General features: G+C 39.0%; 1 protein-coding gene across 1 annotated transcript in view; it reads left to right on the forward strand.

Annotated features, from left to right (window-relative positions):
- Positions 1-20,415, forward strand: part of ERICH3 (glutamate rich 3) — a 101,592-nt gene that overhangs the window by 19,167 nt on the left and 62,010 nt on the right. Inside the window, exons 2-6 of the mRNA XM_081086510.1 lie at positions 3,686-3,779; positions 7,217-7,342; positions 13,021-13,092; positions 14,963-15,091; positions 19,570-19,728. Coding sequence (XP_080942636.1) covers positions 3,686-3,779; positions 7,217-7,342; positions 13,021-13,092; positions 14,963-15,091; positions 19,570-19,728 — 580 coding nt within the window. The remainder of the gene's footprint in view (positions 1-3,685; positions 3,780-7,216; positions 7,343-13,020; positions 13,093-14,962; positions 15,092-19,569; positions 19,729-20,415) is intronic.

Below are 20,415 nucleotides of genomic sequence, written 5' to 3' on the forward strand. Positions count from 1 at the left end.
AGTGGGTCATTCTCCACCCAGCAAATGGGGGTGTGGGGGTGTGGGGGGGGGGTGGGAAGGGCAGGGGGATCGGGGGTGGTGAGTAAATAATCCTGTCCATCCCATTGACCAGTTAGACTGGTCTGGCCAGTACGCTGTGGGACTCGGTGTGAATAGCATGGCCTTTGAGTAACCAGCACAGTCCTTGATCCTACTGAGGGGAGCAAGAGAGGATCGCAGGACTGAGGCAGTGTGACAAAGCTTTGACAAGAGATTTGAAAGTGACTTACAGGGGAAGTGGAGAGCCCAAGAAGCAGCACAATCACCAGGCCCAGGGCGAGGTACTTCAGTGGGCCACTGAGGGCAAGAGAGCAAAGAAAAGAGTGGAGGGTGGGAGGAAGACAAACAGTGGCAGTGAATGGAGAGGACAAAGGCAGAAGCAGCTCTAAGTTTGTGACTGGGTCAGTGAAGCTCTTGTAACCGAATAAAAGCAAGGGAGGCTTCAAGCCCGTACCCAGCCACACGAAGCAGAGCAACTGGAAAGGGTCAGACAGACCACGGTACTGTGAAGTACTACCATCTCCTGTGAAGGAGGTTTGAGAGTCAGGACAAGCATGATGTTTACATGGACACGGTGGAAATGTTTGTATGGACTATTGTCCTAGTCTGTCCCGGCTGCCAAAACAGAATACCATAGGCTGCGTGGCCTAAACAAGCTGTTTCTCACAGTTCTAGCAGCTGGCAAATTCAAGGTTAAGGTGCTATAAGATTCAGGGTCTGGTAGGAATCGCCCCCTTACATGGTTCATAGATAGCCCTTTTCCTGATGGCCATTTCTCATAGAGGAAGGAACAAGGGGGTTCTACAGGGTCTCTTTGAAAAGGGCAATAATCCCAGTCATGAGGCTCTGATCTCAAGACCTAATCATCTCCCATAGGCCTCACCTCCTAATACCACCACATTGTGGTTAGAATTTCAACATAGAAATTTAGGGGTGGGGGAGCAGGGACAAACAGTCTGTAACAACTGTTTTACTGAATCTGTATATAATTTACTCTTCTTATCAAACAATTCATTTATTTAAAGATACAGTTAAAAATAATTCAGGCATTGCCCTGCCAGCATGGCTCAGTGGATGAGCATTGACGTATGAACCAGGAGGTCATGATTTGATTCCCGGTCAGTCCATAAGTCTGGGTTTGCCAGCTCGATCCCCAGTAGGAGATGTGCAGGAGTCAGTGATGATTCTCTCTCATCATTGATGTTTCTACCTCTCTCTTTCTCCCTTTCTCTCTGAAATCAATAGAAATATATTTAAAAAAATAATTCAGTCATTGTGTGATAAAGGAATGATGCCTGGGTAGATCCAGTTAGTTATTCCTCAAATCATGTGATGATAGTCATGGAAAGAGTTGCTTTGCAAATGGCATCCTGATCTGAATGCTTAATTGTTCCTAAATAGGGAAAGGTATGAAAACAGGTGTGGGCAAATGTTTCAATTGAACTGAATCCATTTGACCTGTAAGAGTGGAGGGGCATTATGCATACATATTCATTTAGTAAGAGCCTGAGAGAGTAGAATTGAAATGAGGTGGGTGCCAAAGCTGGCTAAGCACTTTTATTAGCACCTAAATATTTTAAAAAGTTACAAAGGGTGGATTAAAAGAAGGGCATATTTTCTCAGTCAGTAGGGAAATTGAGGTCCATGTTATCCCATCTTTTTGACCCTACTTCATTTAATCAGGGTTTTAGCACTCACAGCTATTCCAAAACCATTTATTAAAAAAAACAACAACAACACAGGTGGAGCTGAGAAAACAGACAAAAGGCTGTATGTGATATCAGTCTAATGATTTATCTGAAGAATCTGTGACCTGTGGAATCATGATTGTTAGGGCTGAGAGACATCTGCTCACCTTTCTGAAATGAGTTGCTGAAGAGATATTCTGAGATTCAGAAAGGGTAAGGGATACGATGCTGACCTTTTGGAGACAGGAAACCTTTGATGAACTATAGGAGACCAAGACAGTTCATTTAAAAGATGGTTTCAAAGCATTATCGGCGCTCGTTTTGTATCTGCATTACTGGAGCCCTTGGGTTGTCTTTTTACATAAACCCAGTGAAATAATGGTTTCCACACTGGTTCATCTGTCTGCAACCCTCACGTGGCACCTTGGCTTCTGGGCTTTGTAACTGCCTTTCAGTCCCTTTTGTGCACAAAATTAAAATTTCCTTACCATTTGACAGTACAGAACTTTGCCGAGATGAGCGCTAAAGAGAAAAGAGATAGGAAAAGGTCACAATGCCATCTCCATGTAATTAAGGCAGTGCAAACAGCTAAATAAAAGGGTTGCTAATGACATCTACTTGACTCTCTACATGAGTCCCTGTTCTGGTATTGGAATAAGTTAAGGATCAGCTGCTTGTAAAATGTACAAATTGTAAATCTTTGTTACAGGTAATAGGATATGTATTTTTTAAAGACAGCTTTATGTTAGGGCTGTATTTAGGCTTGTGTTCTCTCTTTCTCTGTCTATTTCTGTCTCGGTCTCTATATATACATGCACTCATGTTTATATATGTATATGTGTGGGTGCACATATTTGCATACATGTATACATGCATGTATATATGTGTATGTGCTTTTGTCAAGTAGTAATATTTAATAAACTATAGGTTAAAACTAAGAAAAAATAGCTACAAACTTTTCCTTACAGTCTTAAATTGACCATCTACCGAGGTAGAGCATGGAGTCAAGGAACCAGTTTGTCTTCTTTTAACTCTTAAGATGGAGGACCCTAAAAATCAAAAGTGATCAATAATTTTTTGGCGGGTTCTGGAATTAATGAAATTGTCTGGATATATATGAGGTAATTAAGTTTAAATTGCTGAGCTTAAACTTAGATAGAAATTTACATCAGTAAGAATAAGTCCCAAACAAAATTGTGCCTTCATTTATTGAACACATCATTATTAAGTACACAGTAAATAACACCAACAGGAATACCAAGAATAGCACACCATCCTGGCCTTGAAATCTAGCAGAAGTGACTAAGAAATAAACTATAACATATTGTGTGATGGGTAATGCAACTCAGGGGTGCAGGGGAGTGGAGCAGGAGGTAGGGTAGCACACCCTGTGTGTGTGTCAGGAAACGTTTCCTGGGAGAAGAGATAGTTGTGCATCACAGGTGGCGGCCACCAGCCAACAGGCGAGGGAAAGCCCTTTGCAACGGCGGGACTGTGCATTGGGTCCAGAAGACAGGAGAGAACATGTTGAGGAAGTACAGGTAAGTGTGAGTTAGGGTTTAGGGTGTAACAGGAGAATGAAGCATCCTCTGAAGGACCCCCGTCTTCTCCACCAGGCTTCCTCCTTGAGGACGTCCCTGATAACTGGAGTTGGTGTTCTGTGTCCCGTGACTTTTTACATATTTCTATTGTTGGATATTTTACACCAATCTAATTGCTCATGTCTGATTTTCATACTTGTCTTCAGGGTAAACATCAGGACTGTCTTCCAGTTCTTGTCATAAAACCTAGACAACAGTAGGTGCTCAATAGTACCTGTTTATTACATGCACACGTGGCTGGCTGGCTGGCTGGCTGAGTGAGATTATGCACAGTTTGGGAATGAGAAAGTCAAGAATTGCCTTGGTTATCAAGCAGCATTTCATAAAACCTTAATGGTTTCATTTTTTCTGTTTCAGGTTACTTGCCGCATATAATAGTCTTACCGACAAACACCTGACTGGATATTTTAACAACACAAGGATCAGGCGGCATCTCTTCAGATCAGGGCTGGTAAGCTTTGGTTTACGCTCTACCTGCCCTATTGTTTCACTAAGTCCAGCAATTCTCTCCCTTTCCTGGTTTTCTCTTTGAGCTAATTAAGGACATCTACCCTGACCCCCATTTCAGAAAAATTGCTTCCTTTGCAAAGCTCTGATTTAACTTGTTGAGGTTGTTTTTCAAAAGATAGGAAAGGAGGTCACAACGACTGCTAAGGCAACTTATAAATCACTGAGGAAAACCCCTGAGTTTTTAACAGCATATTTCACTTTGTCTATTCATTCATTTATTCAACACATTTATTGAACACAGTCTATGGGCCAAGAACTATTAAGGATGAAGGGTGGAGAGGACTTGACTGTCTTTGGGAAAAAGTACATTGTTTTCAACCATCACAGAATCTGCTGTGGAAGACACAAACAGCTCAAATTTCTCTTTGAATTTTTAAAAACAGTTTCATCTTCTAGGGTGGTTTATGGATACATTAATGTATTTTGCCAGCTCCAAAACTATCATTTCCACACACACACAAAAATCCCATTCCTCTAAATGTAATGCAAAGCCAGTAAAAAGTACGACAGCTTTCCATAGAAAGAAATGGGTGTGGGTACAGAAAGTAGGACTGAAGAGTTGTGCAATTTACCTTCTTAAAACACAGTGGTTTTCCTTAACTATTGTTGCTATGGTATTGAAAGGACATGCATTGCGGTTCTAATTGTTTATGTGCTTGGCACTCTGGCTGGTAGGTCCCAGAGAGCTAGCTTTTTGCCTCCAGTGGCTTTGTTATCAGACAGATCCGGCTGGAAGTTGGCTGTCATTTACAAGACATAGACTTGAGCAAATCACTTACCTTTATCAGCTTCAGCTTCCTCAATGGTAAAATAAAGATGATGATACCCAGCCCTCAGGATTGTTGTGGCAAGGAGAGATGTGTAATACATGGCTGTAATTATTGTGGTTACTAGTAACATTACTTCTTTGGATAACAATATGTGAGCTTCATGTGTAAATAGGAAGGACTTGGTATTTACTTACATCATTAACAAGCACTTAATTGAACATTGGTTACGTGCATGGCAACTCAAGGAAGGAAGATACAGCTCTTTCTCTGGAGTAGTCTTTCAAATATAGTCCCTGAATCAGCAATCACCTGGGAACTTGGTAGAAAATGCAAATTTTAGAGCCCCACCCCAGACTGATTGAGTCAGAAGTTAATGGGGTGAGGCCAATCAATTAGTTTTTTAAAAGTTAAATTTATTGGGGGTGACATTGGTTAATAAAGTTAAGTAGGTTTCAAGTGTACAATTCTATAATACATCATGTGAATTGTGCATTCACCACCAAAGTCAAGTCTTCTTCTATCACCATTTATTTACCCTCTTCTATCTCCCCTCACCCCACTTTCCTTCTGGTAACTACCATGCTGTTGTCTATGTCTATGAGCTTTTGTTTGATTTTCTTGTTTGTTTGTTTGTTACTTTCAGTTTTATATCCCACATATGAGTGAAATCATATGGTTCTTAATTTTTTTCCATTTGACTTATTTCACTTAGCATAACATTCTCAAGATCCATCCAGGTTGTCACAAATGGCAATATTTCATCTTTTCTTTTTATGACTGAGAAGTATTCCATTGTATATATGTACCACATCTTCTCTATACCAATTATCTGTTGAAGGACACTTCGGTTGTTTCCATGTCTTAGCCATGGTGAATAATGCTGCAATGAACCATAGGGGTGCATGTATCTTTGCGAATACATGTTTTCAAATGTTTCAGGAAGATACCCAGAAAAGGGATTGCTGATATGGTAACACCATTCTTAATTTTTGAGGAACTTCCATACTATTTTCCACTGTGGCTGCAAATTAAAATGGCCACATTACCCAAAGCAATATACAGATTAAATGTAATCCCCATCAAAATTTCTAATCTGTTTTTCAATTGTCTTCTATGTGATCTGAGGCAGGTTCAAGTTTAAGAGCATTTGCCCTGTAGGAACTTCCAATCTAGTTAGAGAGATCAGATGACTCCCAGGGGAGAGATAACAATGACACATGTTAACTGCAGGGGAAGAGGCAATGCATCACATTCTCAATCTATTTTTCCAATTGGAGCACATGACATGATATCCCATGGACAGCACATTTCAAAGACTGTGACTGAATTGTAATCTCAAGCGTACTTCCTATAGCCACACCCCTTTCTTTCATTGGAAAATGCATTCATAAAAAAGATTATCAGTAGTCAATTGCTTGTAGCACAACTTAATCACAACACTTCAATATGTTACAACAACAGTGCTAAAAAACTACAATTATCAAAATTGAGAAACATGTGGGTGCACGTTAGACCTGAAAAGAGGAGCAGGCTTAATCAAGTGGAAAGGAAGATGAACAATCCAGAAAAAATAACACCCTTTGTTTAGAGAACATACAGAAAAATACAAAAAAAAAAGTTGCCATAGGAAGGATTAAAAGAAAAGAAAAACAAGTATATTTGACCCTTGAATAACACACAACACAGGTTTGAACGGCATGGGTCCACTTACATGTGGATTTTTTTCAATAAATACCTGTATTATTTTTGATCTTTGGATGCTGAAAGCTGACTGTGTGCATTCATATACCCCATTTTACATAGGGAACTTGAGTATCCCTGGATTTTGGTATTATTAGGGTTTCTGGAACCAATTCCCCATAAATACTGAAGGACAATTATGTTTTTGAGGATTCAAAAGTTACATGCAGATTTTTGACTGTGTGAGGGTGGGTACCCTCTAAACCCCATGTTACTCTCAAGGGTCACTGTCAATGAAAAACAGAAGCTACTATTCCTGGGACTTGCAATGCTGCCAATAGACACCAATCTGGAATAACTTCATATCTGCAGCACTACATAATCTAAAAAAATCGAAATCACAACAAATTCTATTACATTCTGGGCTGGAGAGTGGAAGACGAAAAAGCAGAGTGAAGACAAAGTAATGAAGCCAATTATTTTAAAAACCAAGTGATGAGAGCCTCTGTAGCTTACCTGTTTTGCCTTTCAAAGTAAATTTCCTATGAGATCATCAGTCCTGTGGTCACTGCTCCTATTCATTGTATCATGGTAGCACCCGGCACTTCCTCCCCAATGCGTGCAAAAAAAGAAATGAAAAGAACACCTGGGTTCCATCAAGGGAAAGTTGCTACTCTAATGAAAACCTTGCTTTAAACAACAAGTGCAGCATCTGTGTGTGTTTTCATGGTGATGGGTATATAGGACTGCCTTTCTCTTTTTTTTTTTTTTGCCTTATGAAATATTCATTAAAAGTGAAAGTTTATCAACCACAGTAGTATACTCCTTTAGGCTTAGGAAACATTGCCTCTCTAACTTTCCCTGTTTGGTGACTAACAGTACATTTTCTGCTTTGTAGTTCTATGTGTGTCTTATTTATTCATGACAGATCACAAGAAATGGAAGAATACTTTCTGAAAAAGAATACAAACTAAATATCATGAAGAGGGATCACCAAAAATATATCCGGGAGTGTTTAGCCCAGGCTATTTTCCATAAGGTCCTTGATATGGAGGTACAAGAATTTACTCTTTTCTTTATAACTGATATTTTCTAATGTGATAATTAATACTACTTCTGTATCCCGAGGCAGAGACATTCTTCTTGTATTTCATTAAAAACGAATGGAATAAGGGGACCTGAGAAATGCTCTCTATCTCTCTAGGTAGCAAGCAGCCAACAGACTAAAGTAAGCTTTTCTCCATTTCAGTGTGAGAAAATATGGACACCATTATATACTTTGTGATATTTAATTTAACAAATGTAGATTTCTAATCCATAATGGCTACTCTAAAACAAAACCGCCCTCACCATCTGTACCTCAATTTCCATTTGCTAAAAAAAAGTGACATCTGTTTAAATATCAGTAATTCCACTGCCATGAATTACTTCAGATTTGTTATTCTTTTAAGGCTCCGAAGCTCAGCCGTATGCTAAATTTCAAGGAATAGGCTTTGAAACATCTGCTGTCCCTCCTACTTTAGGCCACATTGGTCAGCATGGACTTATAATCAACAACATTTCTTTTTAATCTGACATTGCATTTTTAGTAGGATATCTAGCTAACTTGATAAATTATTTTAGCCTTGCACCATGAAATTTGTAGTTTCAAGCATCAGTACCATTTTAATCTCTGTGAAAAAGCATGTCACTTCTTGGCTTGAACATAGAGCAATAAATCAGAAAACTTGGCTCATAAAACCGTTGACCTGTGGGTGCAGTAAACATTCATGAACAACTGTAGAATCATCAGGAAACCACTACTAAGTTTAGTGCCACTGAAAATTATGCTCCCATTATATTGAGCAAGTGTTGTATTTAGTTAAGATGTATGTGATCTGTTAATTTAGGAACTCATTTTGTGCTTATATCATGTGCATGAATTACATATAATCACTCTTTATGACCCCTAAATCCACTAGTTTATGAAAGCATTAGATACAATTCTATAACTAATGCTTAAAAAAATAGTACTGTGTAAAATCAATCTATACCTAGTTTCAAACTTAATCAGTAGGCACGAAGTTCTACATTAGCCTTGATCCTGGAGGTTTCTCAAACTTTCATATAACTGGCACATTATAACTGATAAATATGCTATTATTTAAGCATCTTTGTGTATTCTTAAAGTTTGGAATAAATATCTTAAATAAATGGTAAAAATGTAATATATAATATATAATTACAAAATATAATATATAAATTAACAAATAGACTATTTCTGTCTAAACTGCCACATTTAGTTTAGGCTGATGCTGTTGCTAATTAGTGCCATTAATATTCAGTCATGCAACAAACATTAATATGTATCAGGCTCACCTATGTATCATTATGAGGCTCTGTGATGTATAGCTGCAAGATATAATTAAAAAAAAACAAACCCAACACTGTGGAAAGTGATCAAATGCTAGAAGAAAGGAATGGACAGACTGAGCTCAGAAAAGTAGGGATTGGTGGCTTCCCTCTGCACAGAGGTCCTGCTATTTGAACTGGACCTTGAAAACAACGAGACCTCACATGAAACCAGGAAAAAGGCATTTCAGAGGGTGAGGTTGCAGAGATATGAGAGGACATTGCGGATGGGAAGGAAAGCTCACTGAGGCCAGACAGACAGCACAGTGGGCTGGTTGAACAAGTGGCAGGAAGAGACGCTCTCCAATTAGTTGGGGCCCAGTTTCTGGAGAGCCTTCAATTCCAAACTAGGTTTGGAGTCCAGGTGATGAGGCGATGAAACATTTTTTAGCAGGAGACTGAAACAAATGAGCAGAGCTGTTTTAGAAAGATGATGTTGCTGAAAATGTGGGAGATGGATTAATGAGCTGGAAAAGATTGGAGGTGGGAGGTCAATTAGGAAGCTGTTGCCAAAGGGTGTGAGCTAACAGCAGTAGCTGAAACACTGGGGAGATGCAGCTGTCTGCAGAGACAGGGAAGAGGGAGGAAGACTGGCACTGGCTGAGTGAGGGGGGGGGGTGGTGAGGAAGGAGCCCAGAGGAATTCTGAGGTTTCTTGCTTGGCGGGGGGTGTGCATTGCAGGAGATCGAGAACAACAACAACATAGGCTGGAAAAGAACCTGCCAGTGGTGAAAATACATGCCTGAGAGCCAGGAGATTCTCACAAGTGGCAGAATGGTTATGTAAGATGGGTACCGGGACACAAGAAATTAGGTTTGACCCAGAGGACAAAGACAGTGGTGGCCTTGGTGAAAGCAGGTCCAAGGGTGGTGGTGATGAGGGGTGGTGAGAGTGGGAGACCTTGGTGAGTTGGAAATAAATGGAAGATGGAAAGTGGTTGATGTAGAATCTAATCAAGTTTGGTGAGAAGTGGGAGAGAGAACAGGAAAAGGGGAGACAGAAAAGGGAAGTGTGATGCTGAGGTAGGGAATGACGGAGTCTGCAGAGTCTCAGGGCAGCTGGAGGGGCTCAAGAACAGAGGAAAAACACTTTACAATGCTCTCAGATGTGTCTGAGTAATTTCAACCCAAATTATACGCAGATTACATGACTAATATATTATAGAAAAATTGGAAAGCATAAGAAAGTCTGAAAATGGAAAATAACCACATCAATGCCTCCTCTCAGAGATAACTGCTGTTTACATAGCCACCTTTTCTTTTAGTCTCTATTCATGTTTATACATTAATAAAAGCATGCTATTTTTTGAGAAGACCATGGTTTTGTGAAAAATAAAAAAACAATAACAAAAAAAAACCCAACCACAACCAAAAATGCAACCACTGTGTGATTTGAGGAAAAATTCATGATCCTCCACCTCAGCGTCTTCTTTTGTAAAATAAGACTGCTTAGCAATTAGAGCAAGAAGAGATGATGTACACAAAATGCGCCCCCATCATGGGGTCAGGCACAAAATATGAACTTGATAAATTAAATTGAATTTCTGTGCAATTCTGTATCCTCCTTACTTTGTGTATTACATGTATTTTCCATTTTTTTGAAACAAAATATTTATAACTTTATTTTAATGATTATATTCTATTCCATTATATGGATGTGCCCAAAACTTAACCATTCTCTTCAAGGTTAATAGTGCTTCTGAATTTTTGCTTTGAAGAGAACAATACTACTGACAAAAAAAAAAAACCCTTTTATTTTATATATATATTATATATAATAATATATATTATAATATATATAATATAATATATATATTAAATATATTTTTATTGATTTCAGAGAGGAACGGAGAGGTAGAGGGAGATAGAAACATCAATGATGTGAAAGAATCATTGATCGGGTAGGAGGAGAACCAAGATGGCGGCATAGGTTAACGCCGAAGTTTGCTGCTTTGAACAACTACTTCAAAAGTGAAACTAAAAGACGGAGGGACATCACCCAGAACCACTGGAACGCTGGCTGAGTGGAAGTCCTACAACTAGGAGGAAAGAGAAACGCATACGGACACTCAGAGGAGGCGCAGTGCTGAAGTCAAATTCTGAGGTGCGGAGTGCGCGGAGCGGGCTGGCGGCGGAGGGCGCGGTTGGCGTTTTCAATCGGGAGGGAGTCGCAGACTCTGAGCTCCAGATCCGGGCGAGTCTTTAGGGACCCAGACTCAAACGGGAGAAGCGGACTGTCTGACTTCGGTCAGAGCGAGTGCAGCTTTCTCTCCGAGCTTTGCAGCGGGTGCTGGGACTCAGAGAGGCAGAGCCCCTGGGGACAGGACTGAGAGCGGCCATAACTGCTCTCTCCAGCCCACCCTGTTGATCCTGTGCGACCCGCCCCGCCCAAGCCCTGCACAGAGGCATTTGCCGGATAGCCTCAGGCAAACGCCAGATTAGCACCTCCCTAGAGGACAGAAATTCTCTCACTGCTGACACAGCTGATTCTCATAGCCACTTGGCCTGGAGGTCAAACCCTCCCTGGAATTAGCTATAACAATCAAAATTTATAAGACCACAAACAAAGACCACTAGGGGGTGCATCAAGGAAGCATAACAAAATGCGGAGACAAAGAAACAGGACAAAATTGTCAATGGAAGATATAGAGTTCAGAACCACACTTTTAAGGTCTCTCAAGAACTGTTTAGAAGCCGCCGATAAACTTAATGAGATCTACAAGAAAACTAATGAGACCCTCGATGTTATATTGGGGAACCAACTAGAAATTAAGCATACACTGACTGAAATAAAGAATATTATACAGACTCCCGACAGCAGAACAGAGGAGCGCAAGAATCAAGTCAATGATTTGAAATGCGAGGAAGCAAAAAACACCCAACCGGAAAAGCAAAATGAAAAAAGAATCCAAAAATGCGAGGATAGTGTAAGGAGCCTCTGGGACAGCTTCAAGCGTACCAACATCAGAATTATAGGGGTGCCAGAAGATGAGAGAGAGCAAGATATTGAAAACCTATTTGAAGAAATAATGACAGAAAACTTCCCTCACCTGGTGAAAGAAATGGACTTACATGTCCAAGAAGCGCGGAGAACCCCAAACAAAAGGAATCCAAAAAGGACCACACCAAGACACATCATAATTAAAATGCCAAGAGCAAAAGATAAAGAGAGAATCTTAAAAACAGCAAGAGAAAGAAACTCAGTTACCTACAAGGGAATACCCATACGACTGTCAGCTGATTTCTCAACAGAAACTTTGCAGGCCAGAAGGGAGTGGCAAGAAATATTCAAAGTGATGAACACCAAGAACCTACAACCAAGATTACTTTATCCAGCAAAGCTTTCATTCAGAATTGAAGGTCAGATAAAGAGCTTCACAGAAAAGGAAAAGCTAAAGGAGTTCATCACCACCAAACCAGGATTATATGAAATGCTGAAAGGTATCCTTTAAGAAGAGGAAGAGGAAGAAAAAGGTAAAGATACAAATTATGAACAACAAATATGCATCTATCAACAAGTGAATCTAAGAATCAAGTGAATAAATAATCCGATGAACAGAATGAACTGTTGATTATAATAGAATCAGGGACATAGAAAGGGAATGGACTGACTATTCTTGGGGGGGAAAGGGGTGTGGGAGATGCGGGAAGAGACTGGTCAAAAATCGTGCACCTATGGATGAGGACAGTGGGTGGGGAGTGAGGGCGGAGGGTGGGGCGGGAACTGGGAGGAGGGGAGTTATGGGGGGGAAAAAAGAGGAACAAATGTAATAATCTGAACAATAAAGATTTAATTAAAAAAAAAAAAAACAAAAAAAAAAAAAACAAAAAAAAAAAAAAAAAAAAAAGAATCATTGATCGGTTGCCTCCTGAACACCCCACAATGGGGATCGAGCCTGCAATCTAGGCATGTGCCCTGACGGGAAAATGAACCTCAAATTCCTGGTTCATAGGTCGGTGCTCAACCACTGAGCCATGCTGGCCAGGCAACAAAAACTTTTTAGATAGTATCTTTGGGCCATTTAGATAGTATCTTATGCATATCAAAAAAAAAATTCAGATTTCCTCCTAAGTTTTAGAAGTGAAATTTATTGGTAAAAGGAAGGGACACGTTTACATATCTGAGATATATGATATTGGCTTTCTGAGATATATTATATTGGCTTTCTAAAGGGTTGTACCAATGTATATTCCCACTTGCACACTAAAGCAGGTGATTCTTCTCCATCTCAATGACAGGAGGGGTAATTGAGACTCGGTTAGCGGGTAGGCTTATTTTCCTTTTAAAAAATTGTTGCTGTAATTGATATGAATCTCTCCTCCATTTTTCCTGCATGCTTAGCGTTACCATCAGCTTGAAATTAAAAAGAAACTGGAAACCGTAGCTAGAAAGGAGCGAATTCAGAGACTTAAGGTAAGAAGCCACATAACTCTCCTTCATCTCATAATATTATTTTATGATTTCGGAAGCCAATGATGCTATTACTTGTTTCTTGGGGAACTTTGGGGGAACTCATAGCTGAGGTCAAATGATAGTTTCTCCAAGCCTAAATCTTGGCCACCATTATTACAAAAGAGCATGACAGAATAGGAGCTGCCCGTGCAAAATGTTTTATGAAGCACGAAGAAAACTGGATAACTTTCAAAGAAAAACTTGAAAACATTCTTTTCAGACCTGGAATTTAGTTTTTGTGTTTTCTTGGCTGATATGTGATAGAGGCCTAAGGATTTTTGTTTTTGTTTTTTTGTCTTAAGAAGGTAAAAATAAACGGTGATGTTTCTGATGTGATGGAACACAGAGCATTCTAAGAATTATCCAATGGTACATTTTCATGCAAATGTGAGCCTTGAGAATACATGGTAGGAAAAATCTACCTTAGCGAACAAGAGCATAAGATTTAGACATTTTGTACAAGGTATTTCAGAATTTCCTGTTTGTTTTCTATTCTTATACTTGATATTCTTTTTTGAAGTAAGCTTAGGAAATTTATAAATTTGAATTAAGAGACCAGAGATTCAATTAGGCATGTTTGAAAAGTTTCAATGTAGATTGGCAATTTTACTCAATTTCTTGAGCCACTCAAACTTACATGTTGTTCTTCATTTTCCATGTGGTATTACAAATGTGAGGCCTAAGACATTTCTCAAACTGATGAATATTTGTAAAGCTTCTGTAGAATGACTTGCCATATAAAATAGTAATGCTTCCCTCTTGCCTGATAGACTCACATCTTTCTATTTTATCATGGTCAAAAGATAATCTTGTTACAAAATTGTTGTTAAATAACAGAAGATGGGCCAGTTTTTCAAGATCAGGAGAGTTAGTGTGTAGAGATTTCTGGTTAATTCAACTTTGCCAATATTGTCCTACATCAAGGACTGAGTTATAGATTCTATAATTCACTGTGAACTGTTGTTGGAGAAAAATGGCTACTGGAAACAAAGAGGGACTAGTGCTGCCTGAGGAGATGTGAGATCCACTCTCACCCAGTGTGCCAGGCACACTAACTAGACAGATGGGCAGGTTACAGCTTTGGAAGATTTGTGATAGACACTCCAGTTCCTCCTTGTCTGATTTGCACTTGTAACAATTTTCACTTTAGAGCTGCACTTAGTGAAAGACCTACTAGTATGTTTTGGCTTCTTTTATGTAACATGGAAACAACCTTTTCTTAGGGCATTATTTAATAATTTAAAAATATGTATTTTTATTGATTTCAGAAAGGAACGGGGAGGGAGAGAGAGGTAGAAACATCAATGATGAGAGAGAATCATTGATTGGCTGCCTCCTGCATGCCCCACATGGGGATCGAGCCCACAATCCAGACATGTATCCTGACTGGGAATAGAACCATGAGCTCGTAGTTCATAGGTTGACGCCCAATCGCTGAGCCATGCTTGCCTGTCTATTTAATAAATTGTTAAGGTAGAAAAGTAATACTTTCTGGTATTCTCTACTACTGATCAGAGCAGTGAGGAGCATTTTGCTTCTTGTAGTGATCTGCAGATTAATGGATGCTTTTGCTAAAACTGAGGATACACTGCTCTTGTAGCTATTTCTTTGAATAAAGCAGACTCAGTTTCCTGCCTATCACTACACACCCACCTCCCCAGTACAGCTGTGGAAACTTTTTCTGCCTATCCTGATAGACCTCAGAAGGAACATTTTGAAAGTAATGACCATGGACTTCTCTAGTCATACAGTATTTTTTTATCTGGTAGGCACTAACCTAACCTAGTTTTCTAACTACGCATCGATTTGTTAAATTACTTTCTTATTTTAGGGAGAGCCCACAAGACGGTCTATAGAAAAAAACATGCCAGTGCTGTCTCCCCACCCCCCAGTGGGCCCAAAGACTCACCGTGGCCGTAGTGTTCTGGTTGATGAAGGACATTCCAGTCCAATAACAGTGGTGAGTTATATTACACTCTCTGTCATGTACCATCCCAAATCCATTTATAATTTCTTACTACTCTCAGAAAGAATGCTCTCTGGGTAGATGTCTGGATAAGCCTGAGACTTCTACTGAATGAAAGCATAGTTTTCTATCTATTCAACTCTGTCTCTACTGAATGCCCCACCTCAAATCAATATCACCCTTGTCGAATTCATTTTGCCTGTTATTGCTAGGTCAATTTGCTTTAGGAAGAGATTACTTAAGTTATTTACATGCCCAAATACCTTCACTTGCTTTGTGTCACCTATAGAAAACCACAGGCTCTTGCACTTGACATTTAAGACCCTGAACCATCTGACCTCAATTTAGCTATCCCCACAATTACCCTTTAGCGCCCTGCAATGCAGCAAAATTGAACCACTAGTTGTTCCATATTTGTGCTATATTTTCTGACCTCTGCATTTTGTTCTTGCTGTTCCCTCTACTCTCACCTTACTTGTAGCGCTTACTTATGCACACAAATTCAATGGTACTTTATAGCATTTGGGGCCAGATACTTACATTTGTACTTTATTTATCAAAAGTATGTGCCCATACTCTAAGATAAAAATAATTAAATGTGCAGTAATTCTATTTAAAGAAATTGCACACTGACCTTTCTTCTAGTTTGATTCATTTATACAGTAGAGGTGGTATTTACTTGAAGGAAGGTAAGGTAGCTTGAAACAATATAGATACAGGAAAAGATTTGAAAAATATTTGCTGGAGGTTGATGGGTTAAGCTGTAAATGAATTGCTTGATTATGTCTTTATTCTTGCTTTGTGTAGCCTAATATATTTCCTTGTTAGCATGAACATTTTTTTTGGATTGCACAATGTTTATGGAGAAATTGCAGTGCTCTCACAGATTGCTAAAGCACGTTCATCGTTCATCACATATAGTGTTAAGCTTTGACATTTTTCAGAAGGTAAATATGTTTTGACATTTCCAGGTGAACAGCTCAAGTTGTGAAAAGCAACCGTCTTCCCTTTGTTGCTACCATATTTCCAAGCTTCATTTAAATGCATATGTACACAAATAATTCTTTTATTAGGTGGCAAACTCACTAGACTCTCAAAAGCTTAAACTGGGTGAAACAAAAGAAACCATCAAGTGCTGTTTTCTATCTTCCCACCTGTTTCCGAGTGGAAAAACCCTTGAAAGGCTTTCTTTTCAATTTTCCAGCTGAATACCCTCAATAAGTAGTTTATGATACATCCAGGAGATCTTAATGTGGCAGGAATGAGAAAGTAATTTAAAAATTACAGGAAACACTGACACCAGCACTTCAGAAGCCTTTCTCTCTGGTAAGCCACAATTCTTCACTTGGTCACCCCCTGTGGAGAGTCTGCACTGTAAGGGATACCATTGTAATCTTGGCATTGTAGTTTCCATCCGACAGAAATTCAAGTCCTCCTCTTTGTTTTCCCAACCTGAATACATATCCTTTAAATTTGACTCCTGACCTCCACGTGCCATTGAAACGAAGAAAAAAAAAATCCTTTGGAGATACTGCCATCGATTTTTCTCTTTTCACTTTCTTGAGCGAATAAGGAAAGCATCCAGTGAGTAGTTATTGCATTTGGTCACTAATTGCACCTCAACTTTCAAAATAACATATAAGCTTTTAGCTGTATTGCTCCCATTAAAACTCTGGAAAGTCATTCAACTAATTCTGCACAGGCTTGGAAAATGCACCCCCAGAGATCTTCCACTAAGAATTAGAAATGCTCAGCTAAGCTGAATAATCACCAGGTAGTCAATTTCGATTCACATTCTGGTGCAGATTTGAAAATGTTAAGCTACAGTGCCATGTTTATTCCAAGAAAATATATTATGAACAATTTAAAATATAGCCAATTTAATGTGGCTTTTGATGTGAACTACAACAGTTTGTAGCTCACAGCTGTTGGTTGAATGGTGCAGATTTGTTTTTAGAGATAAATGTAATCAGTTAAACATTTGACTGCCACACTCATCTAACTGAATGATATCTGTATGCAAATGTGGAGAAGTAAAATTTAGAGCACAACAGCCCATTGATCATGTCCTAGTTTATAGGAACCTGCTTTTTTGAATTCCTACATTCGATTTTCAGTGTTTTTGTGTTCAGTTGGATTATATGACAGGAGTCTTAAGGCATATTTGTTTCACCAAGTTCAAAGGAATTCTTTTGGGTGATCTGATTCCCTTGTTCAGAAACCTCTGGCTTGATTTTTTTGTGTGTGGGTGTTACGACCTTCCACTTTTGGACTCAAATAGGCTTATGTTCTGTTTCATGAAATCAAATGCTGTTCTTGTCAGTTCATTGGGTTTTCTGTCTCGGTCAAGATACAGGCTTGTGTGTAGACAATGCGCGTGCATGGATCTCAGCTGGTGCGCCATCTCTACTCTGTCAAGTCAGCAACAGCCTCTCTAAGCGCATGATCTGGAAGTTTCATGTATCACTTCTGCTCACATCTTACTACTCAAAACTGAGCATATATCTATACAGAATTATGTGAGATGCTAGAAAATGTACTCTTTATTTGCAATAGCCATGCTTCTTGATTAAAATTCTATTACTTGTGAAGAAAGGAAAACAGATATTGGGGACTATTATCTTTGTCCCCTTCCCATGTCTGGCTTACAACTGGGTCTCTTCTTACTCAGATGTTCAAATTTACCAGTCCTTTGCTTTTTCTCCTCCATATTCTTCTGTTGCTCATCCATTTGAATAAAATATAACTGCGTCTGGAAACTTTAATTTTCCCATCTCATTGGCTTATTCCAGATAACTTTAGTTCTAACTGCTGTGAGTTCCCAGGTATGCTTCTTGTATTGTCCCTTTGGTAGTATTTGTGTGGGTCATTTGGCACTAATTGTCTTGTGTCACTCTTAGATGTTAAAAATTACTTTTTAATCTCTTCATAGTGCCTATAATTGGAATTCAAAAAATATTGACTTAATAAAATCAGATATTTATCACATATGACATGCTTGTCAGGATGGCATGAAGACCAACTTTTGGTGGTAGAAGCTGCCCTATCATTTTTTAAAAATATATTTACACTTTTTTATAGTTGAATATTTTGTTCACCATTCTTTAGAATCAATGTATTAAACCTCCTTATGAGTCAGTTGCATACTATCCTCACACCCGCTGGTCCAAATATGCATGTATTATTCTTAACAGGTTTTTTTTTCTTATTTTATTATATTAGAACAACTGGCCCAAAAGCCTTGTTTTTTCCTCACTTTTGAAACATTGCTGCTCTTTATACTAAACTCATAATGTTCTGTCAGTGCCACAAAAGACAGCACTCATGTTCCATACTGGCATGTTTGGTTCTCTCCGCAGTATATTCTTGATTAGAAAGTGTATCAGTCAGGGTCTCAGCAGGAAACAGATGGCTCACACAAATAGGGTAATTAGGAAGGGTTTAATAAAGAAACTATTTACAAAGAAGCAGACAGGGTAAGGAAAAACAACTAGGGATGTTTAGCCTGCTGGGGTCAGCCCAATGGGGAAGCACACCACCTTGGTCCATGGGGGAAGGGAGGGTTTGGACAGAGAACCTCTCCTACTTGTGAGGTGGGAGAGGACTTCGTGATAGAGCTGTGGACTTGGTGGAGAGCCCTAGCTGGCTCATCGCAACCTTAGGGGGAAGGGTCCAGAAGAAGTAAATCATCCATCTCATTTCCTCCTATCTTTTAATCTCCTGCCAGTGCCTTTGATTGGCCAAGTCTGACTGGAACCTGAGGTCAGTTGGTATATAGTCCATAAAGAAAGACTCCCAGAGGCTGGAGCAAGAGAGAGAAGGCATAGAAGAGGGGCAAATGGCAAACTCCCAGCCTGCAAAAAATCTCAGTTTTTTTTTCACAATGTTTTCCAAAGTTGCCAGTTACTATTTTTCACTTTTGTTTTCCTAATATTTCAAGGAAGAGGTTGACTAAATAGTCATGCATTACAGTTACGCATTTACCTTTCCTCTATTTTGAATCATATTGCTTGTACTTCAGCACTGATCTTAAGACTTAGAGGACTCACAGTAGAATTCATGTTGCAAACATTTAATTAGAAATGAGTCCATCCCAATCATATTCCTTTAGATCTCTGAAATTGGAACATTATTCAACTTAACATTTAATTGAGCAAAGCTAATCTATGCACAGCATAAATTAGGTATTGTCAGTGAGTTTACAGTATGAATAAAATACAGGAACCTGACAGAGAACGTCTCTTTTGTCTAGAATCCTCTGTAATTGTGGCATTTAGTTATGTGGAGAACTTCCATGCCATATGTTTTAATAAATACTTCAGGTCATAAGGGTATGTATAATGGAAGGACATAATTAAAGTTTAATCTGTTCTGTAAAAAGGCACCATTAATTACTCTAGTCAATTTGTTGGGTTATTAATTGGTTCTGGAAACATGTCAAGGTACTAATTTAAATGGATTTTTTTTCCTAGACAGCCCCTCGACCACACACTGCCCCAGGAATGATGCAGCCTCCAATTCGATTACAGCCTCTTCCCAGTCATCCTGCAGCAGGAACTGTTCCAAAGGTAACTCCAGGGTCCAGATCCAAAACCTCACCGCCGGAAAATGAAGCTCCATTTCCCATTGGGGTAAATGTTATTCCATCAAGGAATATCTTTTTATTCTTGATTAGAATATTAGATTATCACAGTAGTTAAGATGCTAGATTTAATTAATCTACTCAATGACATTTGTATTGTGCACTTATTAAGCACTTATTATGATGTTCTATTTAATTATCTTACTCAAATGGGAAGGCCTATAATTTCCATGTTAGTGAGCAAAAAGAGTAAGGAATAGATGTAATAATGTAAAGTGATCTCTCATTAGTTCGAAGGGTTGTATGAGAAACAAAGAGGTACTTTTTATAGCTAGATATGACTTCTATGAGCATAAACCCAGTGTTGACTGCTTTTACATTTTAAATGCATGAGACCTAGAAAATAAAACTTTCCAAGAATAGGTTTGCATTTGCATGCTGACTTACTTTACCACCAGTGTATGAAATTGCTTCAAGTTTGACTTTGGAGAACATTGGGTATAGAAGGAAAACAATGTCCATCTTTTTTAAAATGCTGAATTAATCACACACAGTGACTCTGCTTCCCTTTCAAGGTTATGTATGACTCAGGTAATTTCAGTTATTTTAATAGAGCACAGAAGGAGGCATAGTAACCATAAAATATGAGTTCCTTAAACAGGGAGATATAACTAAGACATTCAGTAATTAGGGAGGGTATTTTTTGGGGGGTGGGGTGGGGTGGGGTGGGAGGGTA

This window comes from Myotis nattereri (assembly GCF_964212035.1).
Source record: "Myotis nattereri genome assembly, chromosome: 3".
NCBI lineage: Eukaryota > Metazoa > Chordata > Mammalia > Chiroptera > Vespertilionidae > Myotis > Myotis nattereri.